Here is a 14,042-nt window from a genome sequence, read left to right as displayed (position 1 = left end):
AATAGCCTCGGGTAATTCTCTATTTTTCTCTGACAAGTGACAATTGCCATTTTATCGATCCACTTTATCGTCACATCGGTCGTGCGGGGTAGGGGGGCGGAGTCTTCGGGCAGTAGGCAGGGGACACCGGTTGCCTGGCAACCGTTTGCCAGCCTAAGTTTTTGTTTTTACAAAAACTTAGCATTCAAACAGTTGCATGTAGACGTCTTCCATTCACGGCGGCTTCACAAGAATGCAGACCGATTGTGCAGCTGCGCCGAGTGTTGCGGCCACGGCTTCTGAGTGTGTGTGTGTGGGGGGGGGGCCCTGAGGCAGGATGGTTGAGCCAAAGCACAGAGGCCGCATTGTTGGGCCAATCCGCATAACTTTGCTCCTCAAATCGCTTTCTTTCTTGAGCAGATTTGATCCGATTACCGATCACCATGCGGCGGGGAGAAAAACGTGTGCGGGGGCAGAAGGAGGGAGGGTTGAGGGTGGGGGGCAAAGTCGGGGTACTTCCAAAGCAAACAGAACTGCAAGCGAGACCCATGAACCCGATGCTGGAGGTTTGCATCCTATTGACAGCCCCCCCAAACGTTTATTCTGATTTTCAGTCACTTTCTGCCACCCGGACGTACCTTGACGCCCGTTTGTTTATGAAACGGCCTATTAGCCGGAGACACGTCCATCCATCCATTTCCTAATCTGCTTTATCCTCACGAGGGTAGCGGGCGTGCTGGGGGCTCTCCCAGCTGTCGTCGGGACACCCTGAAAGCGGTTGCCGGCCAATCGCAAGGCGCACACAGACAACACCTCGGGACAATTTAGAGTGTTCCCTTCACCTGCCTTGAATGGGGAGGAAACCAGAGTACCCGGAGAAAACCCACCCGGGCACGGAGATAACTTGCAAATGCAATCGTCTTGCTTTACGAAACCTTTCCCCAGCCGAGAACACGTTGCGGGAGGCTCACAGTCACAATGGTCACTTTTCACAAGTCTTGAAGGAATGCAATCAAATCTCCCCCCCCCCCCCCCCCCACACACACACACACACCGTCACCACTCCAAGCCTGTATCCCCAACATTACATCACACTCTACCACAATGCAGATTGAATGCGGGAGGGGGCAGTAATCTGCAGCGACGCCACTAATCCCCCACGCTACAAAAATCACAACTCGACGCCCCCGTCCCCCACACGTCTGACGCTTCTCTTTCGCCTCAAAACAGGTAGGCCTCCTCCCACTGTGCGCTGCTCATGCATTCATGTACAGTACCGTAGTCCGATCGGGATTTTTAGCCAGCTGGGGTTTACATTTGTCGAATTGTTGAGTCTTATTTTGATCTGTTTGTTTACTTTGACACCGAAAATTTGTTCGACTTCACATCATTGCTCAGATAATATTACTTGCTGCAAAGAACGTATTGCTATTCATCTATTTATGCCAGCGACGTGTAGTGACCGGCGGAATAATTTCATGTACTTCCACTAGATGGCAGAAGATAGCACCTTTTTGGAGGATACATTGAAAACAAAACTGAGCATTTTGAAGTGATTGGTTTTGAATGTTAATTTCTCGTTGAATGTACGACAAAAATAATGAACACAAATCACATTTTAATTCAGTAGAAGCAGAACAACGTTGAAGAGTCGTTTTATTTTCCCTCTGGGTTCCAATAAAAGGATATGTCAATTGAAAATAAAATCACTAAAATGGACATTTTATTCTATTCCAGAAATCGGTTTCAAAAACGTTGTATTATTTTAGTTGGGTTCGTTTTACTTCCTCGTTCTTAACCCGTTTCATGACATTCCTTGACGAATCAATACAGTAATTTGGTTTTATTTCTGGGATGAAATTGTTTCGTGAGATCGATTTGGTTGAATTTCTTTAAAATAGTACACCTTGTTTTTTTTGTTTTAGTTGATGTATTCAACATTTTTTAGGGAGGAGTGGGGGGAGCATAATTTATTGCAGTTGATCTCTGATTGTTCTCCGGCCTGATTGTGCGCACTCCAAATCGGCGTGCTGATGTAAGAGTTGAGTTTAAATCTGCCCGATAAATAATGCAAGAGCTAAATTTAGCATCATTCATCAAGATAGCGGCGGGAAGCAGCCGGATTCATTCCGTTGCGTTTGAAAGGTTCAGAAAAGAAGCACGAGCAACGGGCAAACAAAATCGAACCTACGGAGTCCAAATAGGAGCTCACGACAGTGTTGGATCATCTCGTACCCACACGCAGGGTTCAAGTAAAAGTGCAGACTCTGAAATGTACTCCTAAACAAAAGTAAAAATGAAGTTTTACGGTCATTTATATAAAAAAGCACTTTTCTGGGGATAACTTGGCACAAAGAAAAAAAAACACTACTCGGCACACAAAACCTTTTTTTATTATTTACTTATTGACTTACATAGAAATCATTTTGTTTGACCACTTTTTACTGCCTACATTTGCCAAGACATCTGGACTTTCGACTTCTTCCTTTGCCCAAATAAACATTTGTCAACCACCCCGAGAGGACAATGTTAATATTTTTTTTTAAAGATGTGAGAAGGATGCACAAGATACATAAAAATTAGCTTCAGTCCAGTAACGATATATTTGTACCCGAATCCTTGCCGCTCTCGGTTATTTGTCGCCACATTCAACATGGCGCGCTCTGAAAATACTGATTGGTTTTGTTAGTTTTGTCTTTCAGACTGCAGCGACCCCGGTGTGGCACTCGACATGGCTGTTGTTGTGAGTATGGGCAAGCACGAACCTGGCAACAAAATGGGCCCTTGTGAGAGGAGGGGGGGGGGGGGGGGGGGGGAACTTAAGCTCATTGTTGGGATGCAGCTCTTGATCGGCATCACGCTGTGTTTGGGGGTTTTACGGCCCTCATGTGAGGCAGATTACAGCAACACTGAGGCCATGTGAATTAACGCTTGCTCTCATGTGGATTGGGTTTTGTCCTGAAATACACGCCCAATCGAATTCAGGTCGGGTGTTGGATTCGGCCATTGCATAATAGTCCACTTCTTTGCCCCCAAAAAAAAAGGTTGGGTTTCGCACAACGCGTCAGGCACACTGTCGGATATAATGGAGAATCCGGTCGTTTTTCAAAATAAAACATCTTTTAGCTTCCGGTAAGTCTTTCTGTGCGTCCCGGCACCAAATGACCCGCGGATCGGTACCGGTCCTGTGCCCAGTGGTTGGGGACCCCTGGTCTATATACCCCCCCAAAAATGGTTTTGAAAGAGCATTTGTGTCTTGAACGAAGCTTGCCATCCTCAGAGTGGAAGTTACCGCATGGTGTCCGAGGAGGAGCAGGCCCTGCGGGCCAAGCTGGAACGCCTCACCGTCAAGGACCACGGGCCGGTGTTCGGACCCAGTCCCAGCCTGCCGGACCACACCCGGCAGAAGGTAAGACGACGCATCCCCGCGGCGTCTGCTCTCAGCGGGAAAAAAAACGCAATGTCATCTTGCCATCCGATCCCAAACACGGCAGGCTAAAGACGAGCTGAACGAGACGGACGAGAAGCGCGCGTCTGCGGTCAAGGAGCTGCGGGGGATGATCAAGGAGAAGGCCGATGCGGGAGACGAGCTGGCCAAGGGGGTGCGGGACACTTTCGGGGAGAAACCGGACAGTCTGCTGGTCCGTTTCATCCGGGCCAGGAAGTACGACGTTCTCAGATCCTTCGAGCTCATGAAAGGTTAGAGTCCTTCCGAAAATGCGGTGGGTGGCAAGAAGCCAGATTGATTTGAACGTCTTCGATTAACCGACGGTGTCTTTTGACAATTTTGAGACAAACGTGTTTCCGAAAAGCCCATTTAGAGCCTCAAACGCACAGGCAGAACCACTTCCTCTCCACTCAAAAGGACCGATTTTTCAAGACCAGAACTTTTTCGAAGCCGGGCAGAGCCCGACTGCCTTCTGAGGTGACGTCAAAGTTCTCTCCGGCCGGGACTTCCCTTTCCAAGGTTACGTGCGCTTCAGGAAGGAGTACCCCGAGCTGTTTGAGAACCTGACGCCCGAGGCCGTGCGCAGCACCATCGAGGCGGGCTACCCGGGCATCCTCCAAAGCCGAGACAAGTACGGCCGCGTGGTTCTGCTCTTCAACATCGAGAACTGGGACTATGAAGAGATCACCTTCGATGAGGTGCTCGCCATGCGCCCCCAATACACCGATTCCGCCCTCTGACCAGGTGGGACACCGTTTTTAATTTTTTTTCCAGATCCTGCGGGCCTACTGCGTGATCTTGGAGAAGCTTCTGGAGAACGAGGAGACTCAGATCAACGGCTTCTGCATCATCGAGAACTTTAAAGGCTTCACCATGCAGCAGGCGTCGGGCATCAAACCCACCGAGCTAAAGAAGATGGTGGACATGTTGCAGGTGGAATACCTTCAATCTTAGGTCATTTTACCACAGACATTTTTAGATGAGCTGTCCCCCCACCCCTTCAAAATAAAAGATCTTTGCTGCCCAATGACATTTTCCCGCCCGCATGCGGAATTTGTGGGGTTTGCTGCGCGTATTCCATTTTAAAGTTGCCTTGCCTTGAACCCATTGATGAAGTGCCCCCCCCCCCCCGTTTCTCCTTGCGTTTCTCCATCCAGGACTCGTTCCCAGCTCGCTTCAAGGCCGTGCACTTCATCCACCAGCCGTGGTACTTCACAACCACCTACAACGTGGTCAAGCCCCTCATGAAGAGCAAACTTCTGGAGAGGGTAACCTTCGAAAAGCCCCCCCCCCTGTCCGCTCTTTGCCCGTGCCGACTGTCCGCCTGTCGTCTCCTCCCTCAGGTCTTTGTGCACGGAGATGAGCTGGAAAACTACTACAAGGAGTTTGACGCCGACATCCTCCCCGCCGAGTTTGACGGAAAAGCAGACAACTATGACGGCAAAGCCACGGCAGCCAAGTTGTTTGACTAAAAAGCCCCGAGCCGCGTTTACATTCCATAGACTGCCGAGAGGATGTTTCCTTGTTGTCGGGTTTTTTTTTCGAGGGGGGTGGGGGGGGGTAGAGTGTCCAGGCCAAGCCCATAAATCACCCACAAAATGGTTGCTTCAAATCAACTTCCTGTTCAAATTTCAGCATGGGTCCTTGAGGCTATTTTGTCCCGATTAACCTTTCCCCCAATTTTATATTGATTGATGAAACAATATATATATTTTTTCGAACTTGCCAGGTCTCTTTGTCATCAAATTTATCCCCCAAAATGTCTGCTTCTAACCAAAACCGCTGACTTCCTCTTCAATTTCAGGCACGAGTTCTTGGGCCTTTTTTGTGCATCCAGTCCTGATTGACATGCGCATCCAATTTTGTGCTGATTGATGAAACTGGTTTCAGGGGCTACATTTTCTTTTTTCCATTCCAGACTCATTTTCATGGAATTTGCTTCCAAAATGGCTTCTTCTAGCCAAAATGGACAACTTCCTGTTCCATTTGCAACTATGGGGTCCTTCAAACGTTGTGCGCCCCATCATGACAGACGAGTCCACCAAATTTTGTGTCAATTGGAGAGACTGGTGTCTGGTCAGAACCCCCCCCCCCCCCCCCCAAAAAAAAAAGGTTACAGAGTGCTATTGAGTGGATGTTCTCCCTCCCTCCACCAAAAAAGTCATTATTTGTTAGAAGAGTGTGTTTAACTACTCAATTGCAGATGAGGAAGGCATCCGCGATGTCATCCCCATCTGTTAAAGTTAACAGTGGTGTCCAAACTACGGCCCGGGGACCAAATTGTGGCCCACTATCCATTTTTTCCAGCGGACCGTGACGTGATCCCCCAAAATAATGAAAAATGACATCTGTGGTGTCATAGCTCCTTGAAACCTGTTCTTGGGCTTTGTTTGGACCCCCGTTGAGCCTCCAAACAGTTTATTTTAAAGCAGCGAGTGTTTCCCCCATCCATCCTTGCCCCATAGTGCCTGCTGTTCGCCGTCGTTTACGACGATGAAGCGTTACTCACTGTGCTACCTACCTGTTGTACCAACACTGTCAATCGATTGTACAGTAAAGTGTATATAAACGTGGACTGTCTGTTGTTTTTTTTTTTTTTTAACTTTTTCTAACAGTTGGGGGAAAAAAACAACCACCACGCATTAGAGATGAAGAAGTTTCTTTATTCAGATCATTAACAATTGGAGGGAAAAAAAAAAGTCAAAACAGTCGCGCCAAGAGTCTAAAGTGCATAGTGAAAATGTCGTCCTGCAATAAATACCCGATCCAGTTTCAGGAGTATTCCAAAGCGGTTGCAAGCCACTTAACAGTATCAACGTCATTTTGTGAAAAACGCAATGTCATACTCACACATTTCAACATAAGGAAATTGCAGCAGTAATTAAAAAAAAAATACTCCTCCCTTTCAGTAGACTTTACAGCGGAACCACCTGAGGTCTTACGATCCGTAAAAAAGACAAACAAATGTTCCAACCTCCAACCGTCATCATGCCGAAATCAAGGGCCAGGCGGCGGGCGTTCCCTCCGCTCTCTCGGCGCACCCCAGGCTCAAATCGGGGCAGGTTGCGGCGCGGCGGGGCAGCCGGTTGCTCTCCCAGTGGCAGATGGCGTCGGCGAACTCCACGATGACTTTGTCCATCCACGTAAGGGGCTGAGGGAACAGCACGGCCCCCTCGAAGAAGCCCAGGTGGCCGCCGTGTTGGGTGAGGGCGAAGATCACGTTGGGCATCTTCTCTGTCCAGACGAGAGAAAAAAAAAATGTGAATTTGTTGTCGCCTTATATCTCGGGTCAAACTGAAAAATTTGAATCAAGGAACATTGTATTCATTATATTTTTATTTATTTTATCAAAGCAATTATTTTCTTGAACGCACCCAATTTTGATTGACCAGACATGCAGCGGTGTCCTCCTGTTTAGGATTCAGACTGATTTAAAAATTAAATAAAAAGGATACACATTTTTGGGTTCTTCTTTTAATTGTATTTTTCAAAATAACATTTTAAAGTTATATATTGCATGACAAAATTTTAAATAAGAATACCTTTCGCTGTATATTTTCAAAGTACTTTTTAAAAATAATTATGCATGCAACAGGTCACACCTGTTACAGTGAAGCTCACTTTCACTTTTGTACTTATTATTACATTGCCTTGTATTAGCTGATATCTTCCACTGTTTTAACAAGCCACACTTGTGCCCGTTCTGTTTTTTTTGGGGGGGGGGGGCGTGAGGAGCCCAACGTCAAGTCTCCCCCGCTTGGTTTTCGGTTTCCTGACACGCGAGAAGACAAATAGTGACTCCTCCAAATGACAAAACCGCACGAGGACAGTTTGTGATGAACAGTTAACGCACAGAATCGTCGCAGGGACAGCGATGCGATGTCAACAGCGACCCCCCCACACCCCCCCGCGTGTTTATCCCCGCACGGAAACCAAGACACAAAGACCTGCTATGTGTTTTGAAAGGTGATCTTCGAGCTTCATCTTTCATGCAAACAAACGTCTCCTGCGCCCGCGTGACGTCGACTGCAGAGCGATGTTGCTTCATGCCTAAGTTGTCCTTGCACACTTTTCAAGCGGTACAACAATACGCGCATGCCGTGTAAAAACCAACACTCACAGTGCGGTCTAATTTAGACAATGCGTCTTTATAAATGTAGTGCTTTATATTATATGTTGTGACCCAATGAAAAGGCCCAAAGATACACGCGTTAGCAATAGCAACAATCATGGCGCCTTCCGAAATCTAACCTTGATATTAGTGTCCATGTCAGTTTTGTAGACGATACATTAAACCTTAGCAAATTTGTGAAACAGGGCCGGTAAAAAATGTACTGTATTATAATTACACAAAACCTATGTTAAGATAAATAACTGACGTATTCGTTTATCTTATCCTCCATTCTCAAAGGGTGGACCATACCATTTTATGTGTTCCCCTACTTCATTAATGAAAGTGGTACCGGCCCTTTTAAGGACAATTCCCGCCTTTAACTCTTTCCTTTTTCTCGATGCCCATGGGAAGGTAAGCATTTTTCGAGCTGGAAAAAAAACAACTTTTTTTTATTTACAACTTTAAGTATTTTAATACATTGCTGTGCCATATAATTTGTATTATAATTTGGGAGGACATTTCCTGGTATTTTCGGCACTAGCTGGCCACGGTTCATTGTAATGAAGGCCTTTTCACTATTTTGTGGGGAAAATCTGACGTTTGTGATAAATGTGTTCGTTGTAAGCATATTCGGCAAATGGAAAATGAATGAGGTGAAATCGGGCCAAACCATAATGCCAAACCATTGTAGTGCATTTCGAAAAAATGGTGGATTACATGACTATTAAAAAAAAATAAAATCAGCATGACAGGGTAACAGGTAACAAGCTGCCACTCTTAGGTTGCGTTGTCGCCGTATCCCAAATTCAATCCAAACCTGAGAGCGTGCGTGGGATGGCGAGCAGGGAGCGATGCACGAGCGGGTCATCGGACGAGTTCATCAGGAGAAGCGGCACAGAGACCTGCGTGAGGTTTCGGTGGCATGAGCAAATAATCTCGGATATGGGGAGGTGGGGAAAAAAAAGTCACAGATCACAGTGCCGCCGCTCACCTTGTGCATGTAGCGAACGCAGCTCTCCTGCTTGTAGTACTCATCCAAGGAGCTGTACCCATGGAACTTCCTGCACACGGCAAAACATTACAATAACCCTTTTTGAGTTTTATAAATATCAACAAATCGTCAAACATTTAACGTTTATTTTATGGACTAATTGTATTCCCCAAATGAGCATGAAACATTGTGTTAAGAATTAGAGAATTCACCTCATGATGGTGTCGTCGATCTGTGTGATCGACGTGGCGGCGCACAGTCGACTCAGGTCGCCGTCGCTGATGTTGCTGGAGGTCACGCCCAGCAAGCTCTCCCTGCGGGACGCCGTCATATAAGAAAGACGCGTACTAACGTCCGCTCGAGACGCAACGGGTCGGGACAGCAAAAAAACGCAAGACGTGCTCGATGAGAGCCCACCTGTGCGACAAGATGAGCTTCTTCAGTTTTTCGGTTAGGACGAAGTTATACAGCCGTCGGCACTGGTCCCACTGAAGGAATGTCTCCTGGGCTCTAAAAACACGAGGACACACATCGAGTTGTACTTGAACGTACTCTAAAGATCTTAAAGAAATACAACAAATCTTTTAGCGAAAGAGCTACTGTGAAAAGGGTGTGGGAGTGTCCCTTTCGAAAGTGAGACACAATTTTGAGTATAATTAAAACAACATTCACAAGTATATATATTTTACCAGATTATTCTCAACTACTTGGAGTAAAAGTGATTCATACAATAAATTAATAACAAAAACAAAGCAAAAAAACCCAGCTCATATGGTACTCTCTAAAAAGACATTATTCTTAAAAAAAAAAAATTAAAAAGTCCGTTGTTATTATGAACTTGTCTTGAAAGTTGATGCGTGTTGCGGTTGGTGCCCACCTGAGGGCGCTGTAGCCCTGACAGACGCTGACGCAGCACAGCACTCGCTCCTGATTGGCGGGGTCCTCGCCCAGGAATTTGCACACGATGTTGCCGCCCAGACTGAAGCCCACCGCCACCAGCAGCGTGCCGGGGAACGCTTGCTTCACGTAGCTCACCATGGCAGCAAACTCCCACGTGCAACCTGGTCGTGCGCATCGCAGGCGGCAAAGGTACTCACGCAACCGGACCGAAAGTCCCAACATTTGGGTCAAAATGATACAACTCCTATACTTAAATAAACAAATACAGACTGTGAAATTGTCTCGAGTGGCGGGGAGCCACCAGATATCGATCTGACAGGATAGAACCAGCTCTGCACTTAATAGCCAAATCCCATCTCCAAAAAAACAAACAGTCCTTCGGTGATCATAATTGTGTTATTGTTTGAATCATAGTTTATTTGTATCTTCCCTTCTCACTCTACCCAACTTTACTTTTTTGAATTAAACCTGTGGCCCGTGTCAAATGTAATTTTTCGTTATTTATTTATTTTGGGGATCACCAAAAAAATGGATAGTGGGCCACAATTTGGTCCCCGGGCCGTAGTTTGGACACCACTGGTCTCCATTGTGTTGCGAACCATTTCATATCAGCGTTAAAGGGTTCAAACACAGCAACGTCGGTGCTCGTTTTGTTTGTGCCTAGCTAGCATCAAGCTAACTTCGTAAAACAAGGTTAACTACATATACTTTTTCTTTTTTTTTTTTTTTTGTAATCGTCTCGGCGACCGCTCGCATCCTCCTTCCTATTCGAAGCCTTCCGCCGTCTGCCCTTGATGATGATTCGGCTTTGTCCTTACCGTAGGTGAACATGCGCGGCGCCGTCAGCTCCATGTCAGGCAAGGCCCCCAAGTGGTTGAGGACGGCGCATCGGTAGCCTTGCCGCTGGGAGTGATCCACAAAGGTGCGAATGTAGACGTTCCCGCTATGGTTGGCGAAGCCGGGGCAAATGACCATGGTGATGTCATCTGAGGACACGCGTTTCGCAAGGTAAATTGTTGGGGGGTTTTTTTTTTGGTCATTGGTAGAAATTTAAAAAAATAAAAATCAGCCGTAAATACATTCAAAAAGATGAACCAAAAGATAAAAATCAAGCCAATGTCATTATTTAGTTGTAGCATTTCATCATGGTGTAAACTATTATAAAGTTATTATTCATTCATTCATTCATCTTCCGTACCGCTTGATCCTCACTAGGGTCGCGGGGGGGTGTGCTGGAGCCCATCCCAGCCGTCTCCGGGCAGTAGGCGGGGGACACCCTGAATCGGTTGCCAGCCAATCGCAGGGCACACATAGACAAACAACCATTCGGACTCACATTCACACCTCGGGACAATTTAGAGCGATCAATCAGCCTGCCATGCATATTTTTGGAATGCGGGAGGAAACCGGAGCACCCGGAGAAAACCCAGGCAGGCCCGGGGAAAACATGCAAACTCCACACAGGGAAACCACAGCTGGAATCGAACCCGGTACCTCTGCACTGTGAAGCCGACGTGCTAACCACTGGACTACCAGGCCGCCCGTTATTATAAATATAAAATAAAAAGCTTTTCTTGAATGACAGCTTATAATAGTTTTTTTTAAAAATATATGTACAATAGGAATTGAGACTTATTCATTCATTCATCATCTTATTTGATTACTATATTTAGAAAACGACTTTCCCTCTACCCCCCTAAAAAATAATTCCCCCTCCCCCCAAAATCTGACCTCTTGTGCAGTGTTCAACCAGCGCCTCAAAAAGGTCAAAACTGGCCGTGGCCCCGTCATGCATGGGGAGGAGCTTGCGGACCCCGCGCGGCGTCGGGGTGCCCACGCGGCCCACCTTGCCGTAGAGCGCCGTCTGGATGTGGCCGCTCTTCCCCCACAGCAGGGGCGGAATGTATCTGCCGGAGGAGTGACACGGGCGTCGGATTACACGCCACATCTTTCGAGGTCCGACGGGATGCTGACTCGGCACTTTTTTTGGCCCCTCGGCTTCAAAGGAGTGGCCCGCAAATAGCGGCAGACGCGAGAACCAGGGGTTACTTTCGAGTGGGGTTGTGACCTTTAGCGGTTGGAGACGTTACAGCGGGATGACGTCAAACTAACGGAAGCGATCTAAACTGTGGGAGAGGGAAGGCGCTTGGGCTGGGGAATTTTTGGTGCGGATCCAAAGAATGGTGCAGATCCAGTTTAGCGGGGTTTGTTTGCCGAGCTGGATTACACAAAAACAACTTGCGCAGGGGCCGTGGGGAAGAGAGGTTTTGGGCTTCGAAGGAAGCCTTCACTATTTGAGCGGCGATCCAGATTAAAGTGCGCACCTAAAATTTTGACTTCATTTTTTTTGTTGCGTTGCAAATCTGGAGTTTTCTGTTTCTTTATGAAGAAAAAAACTTGTGAAGGAATTTTGGTGGGAAAAGTACAGATCCAAAATTGTGCCTTGATTTTAGCAATTTTCAAGGGTTTTGTAGCTGCTTACTTAAATTGTTTTGTTTTGGATGTTAAGGTGCACCAAATGTATTTTGGCGCAGATCTGGATCGAGGTTCTTCTTCAGAATTTGGACTCCGTTTTAGCCCCCGTTGCAGGATTTTCAGTGCGTTTCTTAGCGGAATAATGAAAAGAAAAATAATTTCCACAAAACATTTTAAGAGCCAGTCGTAAGGGCTAAGGAATTACGTTTTGGTGGAGATCCGGATAAAAGATCGAAACTTTTTATGTCATGTGTCAATCGACCTTTTTCACCGTAAAAACATCAAAATCCTTCCGCGTCTTTTGACCTGCACGCGACCAATCCGAAAATGTCTTCCACTCACTCTTTGGTCAACAGGGGGCAGCATTTGAGCAGGTAGCGGGTAAGCGGCGTGTCCTGGTGGCTGACTTGAGGTGGCGACGGCGGACTCTTGAGGTTGAGGCAGCGCATGATGACGTAGAGGACGGTTGCCAGCGCCGCCATCTTCACGCCGTCAAACATGGCCGGCAGCTCCGAGCCCAGCGCCGTTATGCCTTCGCCGCCGCCGCCATCCGCCAGCGAGGCCATCGTAGACGCTGGAGACAACACGTGAGGTTAAGACCATGACCTCCAAAGACGGAAAAGCGGGACAACCATGAGGAAGCAAAATCTCCAAGCGAGTTTTATTTTTTGAAAAAAAACGTGCGCAAAACGAGTTGTTGCACTTTATGTTGCTGCTCATTAGTTTTGTGCCACCTTTGAATGATTATTTTTTTTCTGCCGCACTCCATGTCATCAGTTTTCCGAGTCGGCGGACATTGTGCTGCTCCTCGAAGCAAATTTGTCATGTCCAGTGCTGGAGCCGAGGGATTTTTCTCTTGATTCAATCAGCTGCCCACATGACTTTGGAGTTGATCTCGGTCGAGTCTCCAGACTCAACACAAAGAGAACCTCGTGCAACTCGTGGCGTAAATGTCGCAAACACGCAGCATTATAAACTCAGGATTCGTTTTTGTGTGTGTGGGTGTGTGGGGGGGGGCTGCTTGGTATAAAATAAGCAAACCATCATTACCTCTGTTATGTGATATTTGGAAAGTATAAGTAATTTTGCTTTATTTTACTTTTATTTATTTTGTACACTTGCATTGCAGATAAGACTGTCAATAATTTGCCTCCAAGTTTTAGGATAGTGGCAGGTATGGATTATTTCAAATTGCCAATTGGAAGGAAGTCAACGTGTAAAAAGTTGCGGAACTAATTTACATATTTGATTTTGAGGGTGCGGTTTCACTGCCCGCATGACAAGCAGACAAAAGGCTCGATTTTTCACAATTTTGAAGCCTCATTTTATGTGGCCATTTTTTTAAAATTTGGGATCGTCATCACGCTGTGGTGTGTCAAATTCCGAAGACTTTTGCCTTCACTTTTCAGAGATTTTAGGATTGAAGCTGTTGACGGTTTGACCCAGGTATGGATTATTTCTACTTTACACTCTTTCCTTTTAGTTCGGAAGTCAACAAAACTGACTTCGAGGTTCCCTGTGCCTGGAACTGCGAGTAGTGATCCGTTGAACAACTCATGATCAGTGACATCATTGTAGAGTTAGCAGGAGGAAGTGAAACCAGAAATTACGAGCTTTAGTTTCTGGGCTTGTCCGCTCACTTTTGGGTGATCTTAAAACTCGAGTACAACAGAGGAAAATCTTAACAACGGTATTTCGCGCGTACCGCTTTGAAACTGGCTAAAAAAAAAGTGGCATCCTACCTGTTGCCCCAGCGGACTTGTTGAACATTCAGCAGGCAGATCAATTACATGAGAAGCGCTCCGGTCTCGGCTTCTCCGTCGTCTTTCTTTATTCCGTCACTAATGTCAACGTCACGGGCCTTGAACACAACACTTGACTTTAGCGAAGAAGGCGCATTTTAAAGGACGTTTTTTTTCCCGTGGCTTTCTTCAGCGTGTGTCCCGATTCAACTCGGTTCCACCCTCACTTGTTGCTTGTGTTTCGAGACCAGTGGCGACCAGGTCCGGATGCGTTCAAGCCCACGCAAAAGAAGAAAGACGAAGAGAAAAAAAAACTGCGAGCTCGGAGTTTTCCCCGCCCACGCTTCCAGCTAAACAGTAAACTATGTCAAAAGACGACGCTCATTCGCCATC

The 14,042-nt window shown here is 46.6% G+C and overlaps 2 protein-coding genes and 1 long non-coding RNA gene across 5 annotated transcripts; 2 read left to right on the top strand and 1 right to left on the bottom strand.

The window, feature by feature from the left end:
- The first annotated feature begins 1,079 nt into the window (after positions 1-1,079).
- On the top strand, positions 1,080-6,002 carry LOC127598018 (retinaldehyde-binding protein 1-like). Of its 2 annotated transcripts, none has more exons than XM_052061487.1 (8): positions 1,080-1,209; positions 2,669-2,726; positions 3,262-3,388; positions 3,474-3,678; positions 3,947-4,125; positions 4,202-4,360; positions 4,585-4,695; positions 4,771-6,002. In XM_052061487.1, exons 1-8 carry the CDS (start codon positions 1,095-1,097, stop codon positions 4,897-4,899), a joined length of 1,083 nt encoding a protein of 360 aa, XP_051917447.1. In that variant the 5' UTR covers positions 1,080-1,094; the 3' UTR covers positions 4,900-6,002. The 2 variants fall into 2 exon arrangements, with proteins under 2 accessions (XP_051917447.1, XP_051917448.1); XM_052061488.1 differs by having other exon boundaries at positions 1,181-1,209; positions 2,669-2,722; positions 3,260-3,388.
- A 75-nt stretch (positions 6,003-6,077) lies between these two features.
- Positions 6,078-13,811, bottom strand: LOC127598016 (monoacylglycerol lipase ABHD2-like). 2 transcript variants are annotated; one of them, XM_052061485.1, is made up of 10 exons: positions 13,662-13,811; positions 12,250-12,499; positions 11,164-11,339; positions 10,251-10,418; positions 9,410-9,593; positions 8,950-9,042; positions 8,745-8,846; positions 8,533-8,602; positions 8,359-8,443; positions 6,078-6,661 (listed from the first exon to the last, which is right to left on the bottom strand). In XM_052061485.1, the coding sequence occupies exons 1-10, from the start codon at positions 13,675-13,677 to the stop codon at positions 6,414-6,416; spliced, it is 1,392 nt and encodes a 463-aa protein (XP_051917445.1). In that variant the 5' UTR covers positions 13,678-13,811; the 3' UTR covers positions 6,078-6,413. The 2 variants fall into 2 exon arrangements, with proteins under 2 accessions (XP_051917445.1, XP_051917444.1); XM_052061484.1 differs by having other exon boundaries at positions 6,078-6,656.
- On the top strand, positions 12,351-14,004 carry LOC127598022 (uncharacterized). The gene is made up of 2 exons (XR_007961829.1): positions 12,351-12,499; positions 13,662-14,004. It is a non-coding gene; the product is annotated as an uncharacterized LOC127598022 (long non-coding RNA).
- Positions 14,005-14,042: the final 38 nt, after the last annotated feature.

The sequence above is a fragment of the Hippocampus zosterae genome, chromosome 3, assembly GCF_025434085.1.
Source record: "Hippocampus zosterae strain Florida chromosome 3, ASM2543408v3, whole genome shotgun sequence".
Lineage (NCBI taxonomy): Eukaryota > Metazoa > Chordata > Actinopteri > Syngnathiformes > Syngnathidae > Hippocampus > Hippocampus zosterae.
This window is presented reverse-complemented; position numbering and strand designations above follow the sequence as displayed.